At 34.1% G+C, this 12900-nt stretch overlaps 1 protein-coding gene across 2 annotated transcripts in view; it reads left to right on the top strand.

Annotated features, from left to right (window-relative positions):
- The window catches only part of LOC143248885 (uncharacterized), an 84212-nt gene extending 71833 nt beyond the window's left edge, over positions 1-12379 (top strand). The window contains exons 3-6 of one of the 2 annotated variants that reach the window (XM_076497780.1): positions 3705-3920; positions 7834-8019; positions 9649-9867; positions 10767-12379. In XM_076497780.1, the coding sequence (XP_076353895.1) occupies positions 3705-3920; positions 7834-8019; positions 9649-9867; positions 10767-11086 (941 nt within the window). In that variant the 3' untranslated portion in view covers positions 11087-12379. The remainder of the gene's footprint in view (positions 1-3704; positions 3921-7833; positions 8020-9648; positions 9868-10766) is intronic. The other variant, XM_076497781.1, reaches the window with a different exon arrangement.
- Positions 12380-12900: the final 521 nt, after the last annotated feature.

Below are 12900 nucleotides of genomic sequence, written 5' to 3' on the forward strand. Positions count from 1 at the left end.
AAGCAAAACGTTTTTTTATCTCCTTTTCTGGTGATATTGGCCCGATATGGCCAGGTGGTTAAGGCACTCGACTCGTAATTCGAGGGTCGCGGGTTCGAGTCCCCGTCACACCAAACATGCTTGCCCTTTCAGCCGCGGGGGCGTTATAATGTGACTGTCAATTCCACTATTCGTTGGTAAAATCCCAACAGTTGTCGTGGGTGGTGATGACTAGCTGCCTTCCCTCGAGTCTTACACCGCTAAATTAGGAACGGCTAGCGCAGATAGCCCTCGTGTAGCTTTGCGCCAAATTCAGAACAAAGCAAACCAAACTGGTAATATTAATATACCCTGAAACTATGCCTCTCATTAGATTTCTCACTCTCTACTCTGATTTTATATTATCTATCGAATCGTGGTTTAATGCAATAAAATGAGATTTGTTTATTTTAAATTTCGCGCAAAGCCACACGAGGACTATCTGCGCTAGCCATCCCTAATTTTGCAGTGTAAGAGTAGAGGGAAGGCAGCTAGTCATCACTACCCTCCGCTAACTCTTGGGCTATTCTTTTACTAGCGAATAGTGGGATTGACCGTAACAGTATAACGCCCCCGCGGCTTAAAGGGGACAGTGTTTGATGCGACCGGGATTCGAACCCACGACCCTCAGATTACGAGTCGAACGCCTTAATCGACCTGGCCATGCCGGGCCAAATAAAATGAGAAAACAGACAAAGCTGTGAAATTTTGCTATTTTTACAGGTCCTCTTACGTGTTTAAAATAAATGAATGGTAAATGGTGATCTTTAGTAAAATGGGCCTCTATTTCCCAGCTAGTGAATCATCATTTGTTAGTCCTATATTGTTAGGTGTTAGATTGAAGACCATCCACTTCGAGTTTATAAATTTCTTTCGCCGTTGCTTATATTTCAATTTATTTCGTTCGATGATGTTTTTATAGATGGCATTCTTCCTGTTATTTTTTTCATATTAAAATCATTCTTTCATATTTTATTCGCTTTTCAAATATCCTTAATACGACGCTAAGCCTTTCGAGACGGTGTCTTTTCTATGTTTATATTTAGTGTTAATAGAACATTTAAAACACGAAGATCGCCTTTTAAGGTTTTGATGTGTTGAATGAAAACCTGATATGAGAAACTAAATCAATTAGAATATTACGAACCCTAATTTCATCTGAGATAGAAAAGTTGTAGACAATAACGATATACAATTATTTATTAGAATTATTCAGGTCAACGCTCTGTTTTATTTTAATTTGATATGAGCGAATTTTCCTTGACAATATTTATTTCTGTGAGCATTTATTCATGATTGTAACTATTTCAAGTTTCAATGATATAATGTTTGTTTTGTTACACAGTAAGAATACTAATACACGTAAGTATTGTTAACTAAGGCTTCTCTAATAAGTGTTCTGATTTTGCAAGAAAAGTACACATAAACGTGGTCAGACCAAAATAAGACGTGCACTGCACAACAGAATCTGATCTATACAGTGAAAATCGAACTGACGGAAAATAAGCTGACAGAACAGATTCTCGTCGTACATGCGTATTGACCAGTAGGTCGACAAAGAATAAGTCTGCATAGTGTACACCAGTTCAGGCAACAGTATATCTGTCACATATAGAGTCATTTTAATGAGGCTTTTGCTGCATTAATTTAGTTGTAGAAGCTAGCTTCAGTTTTATAATTGCCTTTATTTTCTCTCGTTTCATGTTGAGCGCTGTTTCTCACGATACTTGTGAACCAAGTAGTAAACTGTATAAAGAACAGCACTGAACTACTTACTGTATGTCGTCAAAAAACCGGGAAATGTGAAGTACAAGTGTGGAGAGTATAGAAGGCCTCCCCAATTGCTTCTATAACGTAGCTAGTGAGCGTGAGTCTTTAACACCTTGACTATAATTGACAGCTTGGGAAACTTTGATGTATGCTTGAAATGTAGGTTTCGCCAATTATCGCTCAATATAATGTCTGAAATCTTCATTGCCCTCTGTTGACAGCGTCACTTTATGACTCAGCACACACTTAGAGTCTTTTTTATTGTTCTGATTAGGAGGTCGAAGAAGTGTTTAGGCTTCGCGTCCAGTTTTTTTTTTTTCAAATTCTAAGATCGAAGATAAATTTAACTACATTAAAATGCATCCTACGGTTCAATATCGACCCTGACGAAAAACTTCAGAACTTAGTCAATACTTCATCGATTACCAAATCTTTAGATGTGTGGTTCCTCCAGCTGTCATCTACCCTCTCCAGCCATATCTTCTATATCATTTCACTTTTTAAGGATGAGGGTGAGAATTTAATGTAAGACAAATCGAGTTACAGTTGAATTCTGAATTCCATCAAACTCGTATTGAAAGGATGTGCACTTTTGACCCCCCTCCCGCCCTTCAATGGTTTTATCGCCTAATCCATATTCACGACTCAACAGGCCAAGCATGGCCAGGTGGTTAAGGCGTTTGACTCGTAATCCGAGGGTTGCGGGCTCGAATCCCCGTCACACCGAACATGCTCGCCCTTTCAGCCGTGGGAACGCTATAATGTGGCGGTCATTCTAAGTTATCCGTTGGTAAAAGAGTAGTCAAAGAGTTGGTGGTGGGTGGTGATGACTAGCTACCCTCCCTCTAGTCTTACATTGCTAAATTAGGGACGGCTAGCGCAGATAGCCCTTGAGTAGTTTTGCGAGAAATTTGAAACAAACCAAACCACGACTCAACGCTTGACATTACCCATCACGGACAGCTCTGTGAAAGGTAACTGCGCCAGAGTACAGTCAAGTCACATTAGTTTTAGCTGCTTTTATTTCATAACTTCTGTGATAATGTTTTGTACTATTTAGAGATTCACCATCCTGTTTCCATTGTGCGTTGTTTGTGGCTATTTTGCAGATGAAACACTTGTGTGTTTCCATAATTAATTCCATTACTATATATAAGCGTATACTTTTAGAAAGCTGTTGTATATGTCTTGAACCCGTTTTGTTGTACTGTTAAAATGTCAAATGCGTTGTTTTCTTCACTCTTAACTTATTGTAAATATGAAAAACTACCTCATATTATTGTGAATTACGTATTGTAAGTGACAGCTATTTTCATTATATTTACAACGTTCCCCTTATTAAATGGTTACAATATCACTACTGCACAAAAGAAACAAAACTAAAAATACAATATTTGTAGTCGATAATTCCAGTTTAATTTAATGTAACATCATGTTACATTCCGTATTGATCCAAACTTTACAATTTTTTTTGGCCGCGAATTTCATCCATGAAAGAAAACAAATAAATAAATAAAGTATTCGATAACTCTAAAGTTTCATACGCGATTTCAGAATTGTTTGTTATGTCATAGTTCAAATTTCAGCAAAAAGAAACACTGAAAAAAATCACTAAGCCAGTCTTTTCAGACACTATGCTTTTCTCATTATAAGCCTTCGATAGCTCAGAGGTAAGTTTGAGGGTTTATAACGTTAAAAATTGAGTTTTGATCCTTGTGGTAGATACAACGCAAATAGCCCATCTTGCACCATTGCTCTTAATAATATTCAGACCGACAACCTTAATTAGAAAGGTGTTGTTATTAATTTATGATAAACATGCTTTCCTGTTTATGACATTGGTGAACTTTTTCAGCGATAAGCACTCGAACTGTATTGAATACTGAAGAAAGAATGTGTTTCGTTGCGTTTTACAGGTAAACCGAAAAACCTCTTATTACCTCCTAGTTCCAAGTTGAAAACGCTCACAGGACTTAGCGAAGGAACCAGATATGAAGTGTCAGTCTCGGCTGTTTACAGCGGAAGTCATCGGGTATCTACGCCAAAAAAAATAGTAAACACTAAAACAAATAGCATGGAAACCTTTGCTATGGATGATGGAGACAAATACGAAGTAAAGCCTAAGGAACTAGGTACCAAGTATTTGAATCGATACATTTAATTGCTAGCTGTAACTTAGATATCATTATGAAAATAATATTAACAATAAATATTCAATCTTTCAACTTACTTGAAGACTAGTTGGAAGCTGGAAAGCTGGGCCAAAATAAAGTTTTAAAGCGTGGAATTCAGGGGCTTAATGTTTTATTTCCAGTTATCAAGCTACAGTTTTGTGTCATGAAAAACGACCTGCAGCTAGAGCATGAGAGCATCCGAAAATACAAACAAACGATTAAAATCAGCGTTAAAAAAAGGCTTAGGTGGTCAACGTTTCGGTAATAAAGAGCTTTATGAGAACATAATAAAAGTAAGCTGTCTTTTGAAACGTTTACGAAAATAATTTGATAAATACGTTAGCCACATTTTTTACTGTGATTTTAATCAACTCTTTGTATTGACATTTATATATCATGTCATAACAGTTATAAAACGACGTCCAAACTTACATCCAACATTCATTTAATGAAACACGGCTAACTACATGATATCAGTTACTAAGCTAAAAACAAGGTTTATTCTTACCATCACAAGAAAACATTAGTATACGATGTACTTTCAAAATAGAAACTGTCCTTCGATGCGATATCGGTAACTTTATAGATTTATCATTGGCCCAAATTTGAAAGTTTTACATAACTTGAAAAATAAGAGACGTACTTCATTGATTTGACTGTAATATAATAGCTATATTGGATTATTTGTCCATATCTCTTATAACCTTGAGGCTAGTAAAGGACAAATTACTTCTACCAGGCTTGAAGACATAATATGGAATTATATGATTAAAGATTCTGTCTTTGACAAAATAGCCTTAGATAAGCTAGGGCTCTCAGAATAAGTTGTGGCATTAGCTCGAAGCCTTCAAATGAATAACGAATCCCATTTATTACATACAAGTACGAAAGCCTTGGAAGATATACTTAAGAGGATTACATATTTGAATGGAGCTATATACAAAAGAATGCATTCGCTTTAAACAGTTTGTTATCCTTTTTAATGTATGCCTTCTATATAACAGACAGTAGTTACACATATTTAACCCACAAGTTCACATTTATTCCGTTAATTATATCCTTCCTCTTTCAGTTTTTTTTAAGAATGAGTTAGTTTTTGTTTTGTTTTTTAAAAAGAGGCTCGAACTTAAAAATTAAATTTTCTTCTTGCCTACACAGATTTTTTTCCACTGCTAACATACATACCCTCAGTGTTACTGGTTATACATAAATAACTAGGTTTTCAAGTCGAACCGTACTAAGCTAAATACTCTTTTATTTTCTCTCTCAGTGTTTCAAAATATTATTCTGTCTGGGAAATAGTTGTTTTCAGTAATGTCAACTGCTTTGTTATCATAACTACACTTCACAATAAAGTGCTATTATTAATATTGTCTTGAGTGCTTGTTATCCTTCATACATTTTGCAATGAATTTTATTATTGAAAATGCCTCGACTGTTTACTATTATGCATTCACTTTGCAATGAAGTACTATTATTATTGAAAATTTTTTGATTGCTTGTTATCCTGCATAGACTTTGCAATTAAGTCTTATTTTTGAGAAAACAGAAAATACGTTAGCACTTCTATATATATATATTATACAATTTACACTGCGTTTTGAAATGTTACAATGTTGTTATTCTCACTCAATTTATTTGAGTGAATATGGTAAAAGTAAAATTTACGAAATATAACACTTTAACTACGATAGGAACTTTATTAAATGATACGTAAAACATAACACAATTTATTACGTAGAGAGAAGAAGTGAGCAAAGCGTAAAACTTTTATTCCAAATCATGACCATTCTAACCACAGGTTTTCAGTGTTACTGTATTAATATGTAGTTTTCATGACCATCAGAACCACAGTTTTACAATGTTGTACTTGTATTCAGTTGTCATAACCACCATAGCTATAGGATTTCAGTGTTATCCTATTTGTATGTAGTTGCCATGACCGCCAGAACCATAAATTTTCTGTGTTGTATTTGTATGTGGTTGTCATGACCATAAGAAATACATGTTTTTCTGTGCTGTACTTGTATTGAGTTATTATAACCACCATAGCCACATGTTTTCAGTGTTATTATACCAGTATGTAGTTAACACAGACTAGTGGTTTGCAGTAGCTAATGAAATTATTGTACTGTCCCTACAATGTATAAAAATTGTACAATATTAACACTGAGAGTGTAAACACAGAAGAGTTCACAGTACAAACAGTATTGTAATATTTCAAAATCACTCAACTTACAAAGACTCGTGTTCTAAAGTTGTGTTGTTGACAAAAAGAAGTCTTTTTAACAAGAGGCTCGTCTGAGGAATGCTTTAAGAACATTTTTTGTTTTTATTTCTTTTTCAGAGTATCTTATATTTATATATATTGTTCTAAGTCATATTTTGAATAATTACCTTAGAGCAAGATTTCTCGAAAATGTCTCGATGGATTTGAGCGAAAGTTAACATACTCTGATCCACCTTAAAAGTGGTTAACTCATGTAGGGGTCAGAGACAAAGGTCAATGTTACAACAGAGTCACGAAAAAAATATCCTATCTGTTAACATGGGAACTGATTTTTCACGCTGTTTTTTGCTCTGTAACTCAGTGACCATATGTTCAATATTATTCATCATTGTCCTGCTAAAACATAGTTCGTGTTCGTTGATAACGACGAACCAACGGACACATTTTCTTGTTGTTATTGCTTTTTATGAGAGCCGAATATGATCAGTGTGGAGGCATGTGCATTACTGAGTGGCCTTCTAATTTGATTTATATGTTTGTTTGCTTGCTAGAATTATGACGTCAAGATGTCTCCAGGTATAGAAATTTGATGAGAATTATGGTCTCAGTAGAGCCTAAAAGTTCCCTTTGCTATGTATAAACAAGAGCACATTATAAATACCAGACCGAGTTAATTAGTATAGTACTTATTGAGTAAATTACTGATTTATTCAAATTAGGGTCCGTTGAGGAGTTCGACAATGAAAGATAATGCGCCTGTTTCTCTGAAATTCAGTTAGCAAGCGTGTTTGTAATCGCTCCATTAGTGAGGAAATTCTGCAAATTCCGAAACTAAAGTTTTCCTAATCTTGCCTTTGAAACAAGTTAATACAAGTGTATATAAAACCAATAATAGCGTAAGTGAAAATAGTATAATTTTATTTTCAGGTAAAAATGAAGTTTTATAGGATTCCAAATCAAACCTTTCTTTACTACTGGATTAGAATGAAACTCATTTAAGGGTTTTTTATTCTCATGGATAGCTAGGACTATAGTTTCCATCTGTCACATAATTTACAAAACCTTTCCTTACTCAGTTCTAAAACGTAGTGTTCTATTTCATATAAGAACGAGTCGTCTTTCGTTCCTTGTTATACATCTTTTACATATATAAACCTTCGTTCCCTCCATTGTTCAGCAGTAACCATGCTAGCTTTCATGACGTTAACATAATAAATATTTCAAGTCCATATTGAATTTCACATTTCATTTTGTTCAGTAGCAAAAGAACGAGGCACAGAACGACAAATATTTAGAAGTCGTGAACCGTTGTTTTTTTTTGGGTTTCTTTAGGGTTCCAAGTTTTTTGTTTAGAGAAAAAGCTAAACTTGTCGTCACCGTTCAGGACAACATGACATCGTGCCCTGCTATTAATACATTGCGAGACTTATTGTTCTTTTAACGTTTTACTTATGATTTGATGGCAATTACCCAAATACCAACAGAAGTGTTCGTTATTTTAGAGCTTTTTAGGTGGCAACCTCGAGCATACCTCAGATGCACCTTGGCGACATATCTCTGATATTTGGATTACTCATCTGTATGTTAAAAACAGTTCTGTGAAGATAAAGGTAAAAGGGTAATAAATTCTTGCTTTTCCAGAATGTAATTGCAGCGAACCAGGTATGGTAGCATGTACAAGGATGCACGGAACCGTTGAATGCACGTGTTTCCCTGGTTACACCGGAAAGTGGTGTGAGAGTTGTTCATCGGGATACTATCGTGACGAAAAGGAGTGTAAACCATGTCCTTGTGTGAATGTTACGTCATCTGGAAATTGCATATTAGGTAATTTTGGTTATTCTACACGTTTCGTTATTATTGTTATTATTACCAACTTCTCGAATAAGTTTTCAAAAGGAATTAATAGAAGTTTTACTCCTCTATGATGCTCGGTACCAAATAAAAGATTACAACTACAGTACAACTGTTCATTTTGACACCAAGGTTCGAATCTCCATTACACCAAACATGCTCGCTCTTTCAGCTGTGAAGACGTTATAATTGAACGGTTAACTCTATTATTCCTTTGTAAAAGATTAGCCCAAGAGTTCGTGGTAGGTGGTGACGATTAGCTGCCTCCCCTCTTGTCTTACACTGTTAAGTTAGGAATGGCTAGCGCAAATAACTCTTGTGTAGCTTTGGACGAAATTCAAAACAAACAGACAAACTCACTTAAAGGACAAATGCCACGTCATACATGATTTTAGAACACTTGTCAGTACACTTATGACAGAGTGGAAGTATAAGTTTGTCATTCGACTTGTAAAGAATTAAAGACGCTTTTGAGAGTCAGTTCATGCACTTACAGGTAAGTATTTGTGAAATCTAATCCAACCATAATGATCCAATGGAATGCCTTGGATCATTATTATCGGGGTATAATACTGTTCCTATTGTTCAGTGATGACGAGAAAACCCACTTGTAGAGAAAAATATATATGTTAAAACGGCTGGTTTGAGTTGAGAAAATTTTTTTATGCAGAGGAGCGAACAACGTTTCGACCTTCTTCGGTGATCGTCAGATTCACAAAGAAAGAGGTTTTCTCAACCCAAACCAGCCGTTTTTACATATATATGTTCCTATTGTTCTTTATCCGATCATTATTATCGTGATATAATATTATTCCTATTGTTATTTATTGGATTATTATTATGGTGATGTAATATTGTTCCTATTGTTGTTTGTTATATTATTATTATCGTGGTATAATATTGTTCCTATTGTTCTTTATTGGATCAATATTATCATGGTGTAATATTGTTCCTATTGTTCTTTATTGGATCAATATTATCATGGTGTAATATTGTTCTTATTATTCTTCATTGGATCATATTTCATCAGCTCAGCCATTGTACATCATTAGACTTAAGTTACCGTAAACTTACACTTTTTAAGCATTTTTATATCATATTCGAATTTTACGCGTGTCTATATCATGTCACCAGGTTTGTCACTGGTAAGTGTACAGATATACAATATTTAAATCTGGGGTTCAATTCCACGGTGGGCAAAATACAGGTAGTCCACTGTGTACTTTTGCAGTAAGAAAACAAGAGCAACAGTCTCGTGTTTATGTTTTCATGTTATTCTTACTGGTTTTGGAACTTAATAGCCAAAAAAATCTATTTTAATATATTTTGAAATGAGGCGAAAAGAACTCGTGATACTGAGAATAAGATGATATTTACTCTTGTTCGCTTTTTGATCGGGTTCTTTTTTCAGTTTAAGTATATATAAGATTTTACTTATATATAATATCAGTTCAGTAGATTCTGAAAATTACAACGATGTAGTAGTTCTTTATGGCTTTTTGCTTCTTAAACCATCGAATGTTGTAGTTCAATTTGTTAAATTTGCTGCAACTTTAATAATACGAAGGAAAATTTATAATAAAGCATATGTTCTCCTCTCAGACAAGGCAGGGCAGGTGACGTGCACATCATGCCTACCAGGACATCGAGGTTTGCTCTGCAATGATTGTGTGACAGGATACCACTGGCAAGAAGATCAATGTGTTGCCTTGAATTGTCTGAGTTTAAGTATTTGTGCTGAACAACAGGACGACCCTGACTGTTCAGACTGCATCTTTTTGACGAGAACACTGGCGCCACCTACTGCACAGAAAAGTTCCGGTAACTAACTCTATTCTTCAGTATGCTAATTATGTTTTACTTGGTATACTTCTGCCCGTCAATATTAATATAATTTTGTATGTTTCTTATGTTTACACCTTCATAAAATTGTCTCTTTCTTATTCTGCCTATATATATTATTGTTTCTAATACCTCCTGTTTTACCTCATGCCATTTTAAAAATAAATTCGTTTAATTTATTTTAACTTTCATTACAATGCAATAAGAATTTTCTCACGCTATTCATTTCATTGGCTAATCTGACATGGCCTAATGGCTTGAGTGCTTAACTCAAAATCTGCTAAATGAAGGATCAAAATCCAACAATAACGGCCCAACATGGCCAGGTGGGATAAAGCGTTCGACTCGTAATCCGAGGGTCATGGGTTCGAATCTCCGTGGCACCAAACATGCTCGCCCTTTCAGCCGTGCGGGCGTTATAACATGACGGTCAATACCACTATTCGTTGGTAAAAGAGTAGCCCAAGAGATGACGGTGGGTGGTGATGACTAGCTACCTTCCCTCTGGTCTTACACTGCTAAATTAGGAACGGTTAGCGCAGATAGCCCTCGAGTAGCTTTGCAAGAAATTAAAAAAAACAAAAACACCTCGCAATAATAAGCTTCTCTAAGCCCTTAACATACTTTATTTTCCATAGAGAAAGGCTTGTACTTACCGACTTACCCTTCCTCTATTTTTTAACCATTCTTCCTTATACTATTCTTTGAGCATAAAAATATCAACTTTGTTTATTTAAATACACTCGAGAAAATGTTGAATACAGTTAGCATGTTTATTTATACAAAATTGTAATTTGAGAAAACAAAACAAAACTATTTTTAATGTCTTCACACAAAGTTTTTTAAAACTACCTTTCTTTAACATTGTTATTCTTTAGCCCCCACGATTGCAGATGGAACTATTCCGTTAATCGCCGTAATTGTCACTCTGGGAGTAATTTTATTGGTTGCAGGCAGTGCTACGTGCTACCGATATTGGTCTTATCGAAGGAGTAGACCACGCCTTCCATTTTGGAGTGTCGAACTACGTGAGGAAAAACTGAATCTTAGCTCTGAATACCAATACGAACATTTGGACGCTGCCACCAGTAAAGTCATACAAGCCATAACTACGAATGATGTCGAACCTGATAATTTTATGACTGCACAACCGAGTCTCACGTCGTTTAAGAAATGTTATAAATCTATGGAGATTTGAGATTTTTTACATATTTCCAAATGTCGGTACGTTTTTCAGCGTTTGTCGAAATATGTCTAAGAATTAGTTTAAAGTGTTTTAAACTCCTGTAATTTAATAAAGTAAAAAAACAAACAAACACGATTTTATATTATTTAAACTACATCTCGTTGAAAAACAAGTCTTTACTCGTGAAAAAAATTATATCACCAATTAGTAAATTAATAAATATAGGAAGAAACCTATAACTTACCGCAAAGTCAAATGTAAAATGAATAAACGCCACTAAAGATTAAGACACTGGTCAACATTGATGTGTAACTTATTTGAATTATCACAATCTATACTCACCGCATATATAAAGATGAGATTTCTTTTAGTTATTATATTTGTCAATAATGTGATGTCAAGATATTGTTAATGACTTGTAATATTAACACTTGAATAAACAGTGTATAAATATAATTTGGTTTAGTTCAATTATTCATAGTATTTGTATGTCAATTTCAACTATTTACAAGCACAACATTTTACAAAACAAATGCTTCAGTCTGTTTCTTTTTCATTGTCCAGATTTCTACATAAATTATTCTTATAATCTAGTACGACAACAGCTGCAGTTCGGTAACCGAACCCTTTCATTATATAAATAAATTCCAACGTCCATTTTATGTAATTATTTTCCAATAACAATGCATTAAAATATTTTTGGGACGGTGTTATAATTGTAAAACTTAATAACAACACTTCTGATTGTCAGCATCAGGCACGTAAAATGTATATAAAAATTTTAATATAAATGTTATAACATATCTTGATTGAAAAATAAAAAAAAAAGACATTTAAAGTTGAAAGTTAATTCTAGTGCATCTAATGTTTCGCACCATAATAAAATGTTTGTAACATATATCATTAGAAAATGAAAACGTATTAGTTAAAATTTAAGTGCGTGTATTATTATAGGCTGTAAAGTGTATTTTTTAGAATACAACTAAGTGTATCTATATAATATACAGTTTATGTTATCTGAATTATTTTCAAAGCTGAATTATGACGAAATAAACAAGATTAGCTTTGCCCGGTAAACATGAAAAGTGAAGCATGGTTATGCAGCTTTGCAAGTAAACATGTTTGCTGGAGCATTTCTTATCTTGAACATGGATACTGTGCTTCTAAAAAAACTATAAAAACAACTCCTTGTGGTGTGAAATTACCTTTAATTTATAATAAGTGTGTGACGTTCCATTCCATTATCATGTGATGTGAATTTACCTCCCATTAACAAATGTTTCTGAATAGTGGAAAGCATGACAACAGAAGTGTACCATTGTTATGAAGATTGTAAAATTCAATAAACTTCATATTAGTGTGTAACTATGATTGTCCTGTTGATTTTGTTTTTATATAAAGATTTTTTACTAATTTTCCGCGGCTGTAAAAAAATGTAAATTGAGCTGATGAAAGATTTGCGAAACTCGAAAATTTTCATTCATTTAACCGTAAAATCTTCACACGTTTCTGCCATGAAAAGTTTTAATCTTTTACAGTATCCTCAGGATATATAGCAGCCTGTATATGATTGAACTAAACGTTTATTTTAAGTTTATCATCAAACTGGTGTGTTGTTACACAACTACTATTATATTACTACATTTATAAACAGCGTTGCTTTATGTCGTGTTTCAAGATTAAATCCATTATATGTCTTTTTTTTTTAATGTAAGACCATTTGCATCACATTCTGTAAACCACTAGGCTATTTTTAGAATTTTGCTGATGCAACAGACGAGAACTCCCAGTAACTTTCTACGCACAAGCCTAAATAATTGTGAAGA

The sequence above is a fragment of the Tachypleus tridentatus genome, chromosome 4 (assembly GCF_004210375.1).
Source record: "Tachypleus tridentatus isolate NWPU-2018 chromosome 4, ASM421037v1, whole genome shotgun sequence".
Classification (NCBI taxonomy): Eukaryota; Metazoa; Arthropoda; class Merostomata; order Xiphosura; family Limulidae; genus Tachypleus; species Tachypleus tridentatus.